This window comes from Dasypus novemcinctus, chromosome 10 (assembly GCF_030445035.2).
Source record: "Dasypus novemcinctus isolate mDasNov1 chromosome 10, mDasNov1.1.hap2, whole genome shotgun sequence".
NCBI classification, from domain to species: domain Eukaryota; kingdom Metazoa; phylum Chordata; class Mammalia; order Cingulata; family Dasypodidae; genus Dasypus; species Dasypus novemcinctus.
Genome location: NC_080682.1, coordinates 93746130 through 93754461, shown reverse-complemented (window position 1 = coordinate 93754461; position 8332 = coordinate 93746130). Strand labels below are relative to the sequence as shown.

The 8332-nt window shown below is 38.5% G+C and overlaps 1 protein-coding gene across 1 annotated transcript; it reads left to right on the top strand.

The window, feature by feature from the left end:
• The first annotated feature begins 6934 nt into the window (after nucleotides 1-6934).
• On the top strand, nucleotides 6935-7873 carry LOC101432444 (olfactory receptor 51I1-like). The gene has a single exon (XM_004447526.1). The coding sequence runs from the start codon at nucleotides 6935-6937 to the stop codon at nucleotides 7871-7873; it is 939 nt and encodes a 312-aa protein (XP_004447583.1).
• Nucleotides 7874-8332: the final 459 nt, after the last annotated feature.

The window sequence follows — 8332 nt, the reverse complement described above, 5'->3', positions numbered from 1 at the left end:
AAATTTCTTCTTATCCTGCAGAGGAAAAAGTGATGGTCTAATAGTTTCAATATCTAGCTTTTCTCAGGACTGGCATTGGTTGATTGTCTTTTTCTTTGTGAATTCATCCTTGATTCTTTATTTTTATTTTTTTATATTTTTATTTTTACATTACACTCCGCCTTGATTTCCCAGGGGAGGAATGGAGAGCCAAACAAAAAATGACATATACAAGTTTCCAACTGAGGCAATCTGACACTAGTGTGTTATCTGTTATGGTACTCACCTGAAATCCCCATATATGGAGCATAAAATGTGGCAGCAATAGATAATTTACTTTAGAAAAAATTAGTAATACATTCTAAGCACTACAAGGAAATTGCTGAAAAATATATCAAATCTTTAAGCACCATAAACAGAAAGCAAATGACCTTGACTATTAATATGTTGAATCGGGTATGGAAAAGCTGAGCTAAAAGGGAATATATATTCCAAAATATTAATTTTAAAAAGAGATCAGACCAAGTGTAACAGCAGTAAAACTGGTAACTAGTCAAGTGATACTAAGGTTTATCTTATGTCATAGCCAAGGTTTATCTGTTAGTGAAGGTCATGGGCCTACCTTGAGGACCTAATGTCTCCTACTATGGCTAATATTACTTTCTTATACCTGGTTATTATTGGAGAGTTTATAAGTTTCTTTTATATATACACTTATATTTAATCCCATCAATTATTATAGGTGTTATTTTTCCCATTTTATATATTTAAAGAGTCAAATTTAAAGATTGTAGCCCACTAGTAACAAGAAGTCTGAGGTTTAAAATTCATATTGGAGAATGGATGTGGTTCAAGTGGTTAAACACCTGTTTCCTATATACAAGGTCCTGGATTTGATCCCCAATACTTCTTAAAAACAAAACAAATAAACAACAAACAAATTAAAAAACAAACTCAGGGAAGCTGATGTATCTCAGTGGTTGAGTGCCTGTTTCTCATATAGGAAGTCACAGGAAGTCACAGAACCTAGAAAAAAAAATCATGTCCATAGAGTCAACTCTATCTCACCTTTCAGGATTTCCAGCTTCTTTATCTCAAGCACATTGTTTCTATAATCATTTATTAACTTGTTTTCAGCAGGGAGTCCAATCTATTTTATTCATTCATTTAGAGAGGTATCACTACTTTTCCTTTCTCTTTTTTGTCTAACACAGAAACTTTAAATGGCCTTCCATCCTGAGGTCTAGGAGTTTCCTCACAGAACACCTTGGCATGGAAAAGTCTCTTCTTTAAAAGATCTAGTACTTTTGGACAATGTAAAGAGATGCAGGTTGCTTTCTTAGGCACAGTTTCAGAAGGCATTAGCGGTATTGAAGGGGGTCATCCTGAATAAAATTTTTGTCATCATTAATGCAATGTCAAAAACATGGCTAGACATGACCATACTCTAAAACTTCTGTCCATGGTGCCCAGGCCCATGATAATCATTAATTAAATAGCCCCTAATGGATGGATTGACACAGATTGTGAGATGAGAGAGGAATTTTTCAAATGGACAAGGTATTTCTTTCCATCAACAGTAATTCCTGGGCTAATACTTCTTGCCATTACCACTGACTTTTTTCTAACATGCCAAATGTAAAAGCCAAAGTGATAGTCCAGGAGGTTATAGATTGAGCATGAAGAATTGAGTCAATTTTAGGGTTATTTTTTCCAGATAAGGGCAGATAATTATCTCCAATGAAGAGCAAGCAGTTTTTAATGCAGCTTGGAGTGTGAGCGATGGGTATAGAGAGTCTTTGTACCCTCAGCAATTATATATTACATTGGAGTAACTCTAATTCATAACACTGACTTTCATAAGTCGGTGAAAACCCAGCAAGTTGTAACAGAGAGTTTATAGTATTTCTGATATATCACAGCTTTCTTTTTTTAATTATTTTTTTGTCTTTATTTTTTTTAATATTACATTAAAAAAATATGAGGTCCCCATATACCTCCCACCCTCCTCACTCCACTCCTCCCCCCATAACAGCAATTTCCTCCATCATCATGAGACATTCATTGCATTTGGTGAATACATCTCTGAGCACCGCTGCACCTCATGGTCAATGGTCCACATCATAGCCCACACTCTACCTCATTCCACCCAATGGGCCATGGGAGGACATACAATGTCCGGTAACTGTTCCTACAGCATCACCCAGGACAACTCCAAGTCCCAAAAACGCCTCCACATCTCATCTCTTCTTCCCATTCCCTACCCCCAGCAGCCACAATGGCCACTTTTTCCACACCAATGCCACATTTTCTTCGATTACTAATCACAATAGTTCATGAATAGAATATCAGTAAGTCCACTTTAATCCATACTCTATTCCTCCATCCTGTGGACCTTGGAGTGGTTGTGTCCACTCCACATCTATATCAAGAGGGGCCTTAGATTCCACATGGATGCTGGATACAATCTTCCTGCTTTCAGTCGTAGGCACTCTTGGCTCCCTGGTGTGGTGGTTGACCTTCTTCAACTCCATGTTAGCTGAGTGGGGTAAGTCCAATAAACCAGACTATCACAGCTTTCTTCATGCCCGTATCTTTCCAATTATGTCTTCTTTAAACTATCTAACATCAACTCTTGATAGAAACATGCGAAATATGCAATTCTCACCATACATATACAGAGAAATCACTATAGGGAACAGTTCAAATTATTTTTTCTTATTTTTTATTTTCTTTTATTTTTAAAGAAGCTTTAGATTACATAAATGTTACATGAAAAATAAAAGGTATTCACATAGTCCCAATCTCCATTCCCTCCCTCACTCTCTCACATCAACAACATCCTTCACTAGTGTGGTACATTTGTCACAACTGATGAACACAAACTGAAACATGCCATCAACCATGGACTATGGTTTACATTAGAGTTTACAATCTTTCCTGCACAGTTTTAGTTTATGACAAAACATATATGGCCTATATCCATCATTTCAATGTCATGCAGGACAGCACCAATGCCCTGAAAATGCCCCCATCTTATTCCTATTACTCCCTGTCTCTCTGCTCAGAATCCCCAATCGTCACTGGGCTCCATATCAATGATAAAAGTTCTTCCACTGATAGAATAATAATAAGTCTATAACAGAATAAAAATAAGTCTACTTTAGTCCATTGTTTATTCCCCAATCTTGAAGATTTGGGGATGGTGATGCCCTCTCTGTTTCTAATTGAGAGGGGCCTTATGTCCAATGGGGCAGATGGATGGAATTATCTTGCTTGCTGTTGCAGACATTCTCTGTTCCTTGGGATGGGCATTGTCCATTAACATCTTGTTAGTTGTCCTGGTTGAGTCCAATGAACTGGAGAGTAGGTTTTGCAACTCTACAGAGTTTTAGGGCTCAAACTGGCATATGAACAAACCAAAGATTTCAGTCTCTAGGACATATATTTAACAAGTGTACTGCTCATGATACATTCAAATGAAAGGGGCAGAAGAGCCATGTGTAGTAAAACTATAAAATGAGTCTAACTCTCTTACACTGGGAAGCATAAATTCCAGAGAAAGGTCCACTGACAGGGTGTCAAATTCCTGATCTTGTCTGCCCTGCTTATGGTGTTTGTAAGTCTCTAGATACCTCAGGAGTCCTGCTATTGAGGCAATATTTACCATGGCAGTAAATGAAATCCTGAGGAAATTTGCATAAGCATAACCTCTTGAATGACCTCCTGACTCACTTTGAAATATCTTAGACATTAAAACTCATTTGTACTTAATATTTCCCCCTTTGTCAAGATCTTTTTCCTGATGCATTGCTAGGGTTGGTGCTTGGTAATAATCCCTTGGTGCTAGGGAGGCTCATTCCTGAGAATCATGTCCCATGCTGGGAAAGAAGGTAATGAAATTATATACTGAGTTTGGCTTAGAGAGAGGCCACATTTGAGCAATAAGGAGGCTTTCTTGAAGTAAAACCTAGGCAATATAGAATATTAGCTAAGTTTCTGTTTTGCAAGAAAAGGTTCCAGATACAATCATCAATATCAAGGACTTGGCATAATGGTCTGTCTTCCTTCAGATGCACGGTGTTTGCACTTGGTTGATTCTTGCTATTCTATTACAAAATATAGCAGGGATCGCAGGATTGAAGTTCAATATTTTTTCAGATATTGTGAGGATCTCCACCCACTGGAACAATGCCCCTCCAACACTTGAACATATTCGTATATCTTAGAGGTATGTCCCAGGTGCATCCTTCCCCAAACATCCTCCCATTACTGACGCCCTATTCTTACCTTTAATCTTCCTTCCTACACTCTTCTCCAACTGTTTCTCTCCTGTTTTTTTTTCCTTTCAAACTGTAGAACTCCTTTTAATATTTCTTGAAGGGCAGGTTTCTTCTTAAATTCTCTTAATTTCTGTTTATCTGTGACTATTTTGAACTGTCCCTCATTTTGAATGCCAGCTTTGCTGCAGACAGAATTCCTGGCTGTCCATTTTTTCTTTTAACACCTTAACTGTGCTATACCACTGCCTTCTTGCCTCCATGGTATCAGATGAGAAATTAGCAGTTGATCATATCAAGCTCCCCTTGTATATATGCATCTCTTTTCTCTTTTTATTTTCAGTATTCTTCATTTGTCTTGAGCATTGGGCAATGTGATATGTATATGTCTTGTGGTACGCCAGTTAGGATTCATTGGGGTGCTCTGCAATTCCTGGATATGCATGTCACCCTCAAAAAATTTTGGAAAATTTCAGCCATTATTTCCTCCGTTCCCCTTCTCTTTTCTCTCTGGGATGCCTAAAATATGAATGTTTATGCATTTCATGTTGTCATTCAAATCCCTGAGTCACTGCTGGATTAATCCTACCATTTTTGTCTATCTGTTCTAATATCTTACTTCAGATAATCTGTATTCAAAATCACTGATTCTTTCCTCTGCCTCTTCAAATCTGCTGTTATGTGCTTCTAGCATATTTTTCATTGCTTGCTTTGTGCCATTCAACACCATCATATCTGTTTTCTTTTTATGTATGTTTATAATTTCTTCAGTATGTTCCTCCAGTGTCATCTTAATATCCTTTATTTCTTCCTTCATTTCATTAAGTTGATTCATGATATTTTTGTGACCCTTTATTAATTGTTCCACATTATACATCTCCTTCTGTTTTTTTAGTTTTTTCATGAAACTGGGCCATGTCTTCCTTTTCCTTAGTACAGCTTGTAAATTTTTGCTGGTGTCTAGCCATCTGTTTATCTTGAAGGGCTTATTCAGTTGTCTAGCTTTTTGACACTTGATTCCTCTTATTCTGTATTTTTTCTGTTGTCTGATTTGCCTTAAAAAATATTAGGACCAGAAGAAAATAAAGAGCTAAGAAGAGAAGAGGAATAATAGTAAAAATAATGAAAAGAAAAAAGTGGAAATGAAAAGAGCTTGAAAAGTAAATAAGTAATCTGATTTAAAAAATAAAAATACAAAGGCATAATAAAAAGTTGAATAGAAAAAAATTAAACAAGAAATGAAATAGAAAAAGTAAAATAAAATGAATGTAAATGGTCAGAAAGATGAGCTGAAAAGAAAAAAAAAAAGCCTAAACAAGTAGAGCTTGAATGAAACAAGAAAAACAACAGAAAAGAGATGATGGAAAAATGAAAGAAAGAAAAGAAAGAAAGTAGGTAGAAAAAATAAGTCAGAGAAAAAAGGAAACACAAAAAGGGAAAAGACAGCAAACAAGAAACAAAAATACAACAAAAAAATAAAAATGCCCCAAGAAAACAAGGCTTCCCTTTTAGGCCCCTAGGGAGCTCTCAGTCTGATAGCACTCATCAATCAAGCACCCTGCAGTCTGCCCACTGCAGGTGAGGTACCCAATTTTAGTGAATAAATTGAATAATGATTTCCTAAAAATTGATTTAAAAAATAACACATGGAAATAATCTAAAACCAAAAATTCTCAGTCTATAAGTTCTCTGTCATAATGTGCAAGCTGGGTTCCTGATAACTCAGAGGATCACTCCTCTGGATCCTTTCTCTTAGTAGGTACTTGGAATCCAGTCAGTGATCTCCTATATGAAAGGTAGCAGTTTCTACACAAAGCTACACAAACTCCACAGATTAAGCAGGATTCTGAAAATTTACCTGACTCTTCCTGCCCCTGTTCCCTCGGAGCTAGTTAGGCACCTTTCTCTGCCCACTCCCTGACCCCTGACCTAGCTCCTCTCCCTCCAGGGCAGGTTTGTGTGACATCTGCCTGAACAGATTCCCCCTTTCCTCTCTCTGGGGCAACTTCAGTGCTGGGTGAGGTCTTTTCTCAGATTCAAAGCGGGGCTCAGCTGGCCAAACTCACTGGAAAGAAACCACTCTCCACCTTCCAGCAGACCCTTCTTCCTCCCAGGGAATACTTCCTCCCACTCAGTTGGCTTAGGTGAACCAGGGGTTTTGCAGAGTTTGCCTTGAGGGTGGAATATATGTGCCTTTCCCAGCTACAGGGAAGTAACTCAAGTTTTCCTGTGCCTCTGTGTCTTTCTGTCCCCCTCACTCCTGGATTATGTGCAGAACTTTCCTGTTTTGCAGATTCCCAAAGCAGCTCGCATGGGTAAGTTTTTGCCCTTTCTCCATTGTTCTTTGTGAGAGAGTTGAACTCTGCCTAAATACTTCAAATTCATCTTCCCAGAATTCTCCAAAAGGTTTGAAATATGAATGATAAAATTTTCTTCCAGATTCTCTTATCCTTGAAATATATTTATTTTCAAGTCATGACTCCACATTTTAAATAATATTGAAGAACAGATGGAATTGGCCAAGGATTGTGGGAACTTCAGTTTGTAGGGAGTCCTAGGAAGAGGAATTCACAGATGATCTCAGTCTCCAACATGTTGTCTTTTATGTGTGTCACTCCAGGTTGCATCCTTAACAGCTAACCAGGCCAAGTTCTCCAGACTCCAGACATAGGGAAATGTTCAACAGCAGTCAATTCACCCCAAAATATTTTCTGCTGACTGGTCTTCCTGGTCTGGAGGCTCTATACTCTTGGCTCATCTTTCCTTTCTGTTTCACGTATCTTGTAGCCATTTTGGGTAATAGTCTGATCCTGGCAGTTATCAAGAGAAATGCAGCTCTGCACCAGCCAATGTACCTCTTCCTAGCTATGCTAGCTTTTTCTGAGCTTGGTGTCTCCACCTCCACACTGCCTACTGTGCTGAGCATCTTTCTTTTTGGTGCCAATGAGATCTACTTTGATGTTTGCCTTTTGCAAATGTTCTCCATACATTCCTTCTCCATTATGGAGTCAGGAGTTCTGCTGGCCATGTCTGTGGATCGCTTTGTCGCCATCTACAACCCACTACGGTACACAACCATCCTGACTTTGCCCCGTATTGCTGGTACTGGTGCTGCCCTTGGACTAAAGAGTGTGATACTGATGGTCCCACTTCCCTTTCTCCTGAAGCGTCTGCCCTTCTGTGGCCACAACACCCTCTCCCATTCCTATTGTCTACACTCAGATCTGATCCAGCTGCCCTGTGGGGACACCCGTCCTAACAGCATTCTGGGGCTCTGCATTGTCACTTCCACATTTGGGCTGGACTCACTGCTCATTGTGGTCTCGTATGTGCTGATACTCCACACAGTGCTTGGCATTACCTCTGGGGAGGGAAAGCGTAAAGCCCTCAACACGTGTGTATCGCATATCTGTGCAGTGCTTGTGTACTATGTGCCCATGATCAGCGTGGCTCTGGTGCACCGCTTCCTGAAGAATGCCGCACCTGCAGTCCGCCTACTGCTGGCTAATATTTATCTTCTGGTTCCTCCCGTGCTCAATCCCATCATCTACAGTGTTAAGACCAGGCAGATTCGCCAGGGATTGATACAACTATTCCTTCAAAGAAAATTTTAAAAGGTTAGGGCAAATGAGATTGCTTACCTCAAGTCTAATAATTTTACCACCAAAGCATTTTAGGGCATGGAGTGGTTGTTCATCACTTTGGCAAAGTTAGAAAGATTGAAAATGCTGTATATTGATGAATTTATGGGGAAATACATTTTCAAATGCTACTGGTGTAATCTAACTTAGTATAATATAGTAGTCTGTTGGCTTTTTTGTTGAATCTATTTTAAATTCACATGCCCTTTAACCCAGAAATAACATTTCTAGATTCATATTCTGAATGAATATGAAGTGAATAAGGCTTTTAATGTTAGAATGGTTGAAGTAGTACATTTTAAAAAGTAAATGGTTCTCAATAGGTGAAGAGTTATGTGAGAACCATTCTTTACTATGGACTATTCTGCAGTAGTCCAAAACAAAAATGACAAATATTGGTATTTCCTGGAATGAAAGTGTTCAAGACATATT

Coding starts and splice junctions, on each gene's coding strand:
- LOC101432444 (XM_004447526.1), top strand. CDS start 6,935: ATGTTCAACAGCAGTCAATTCACCCCAAAATATTTTCTGCTGACTGGT.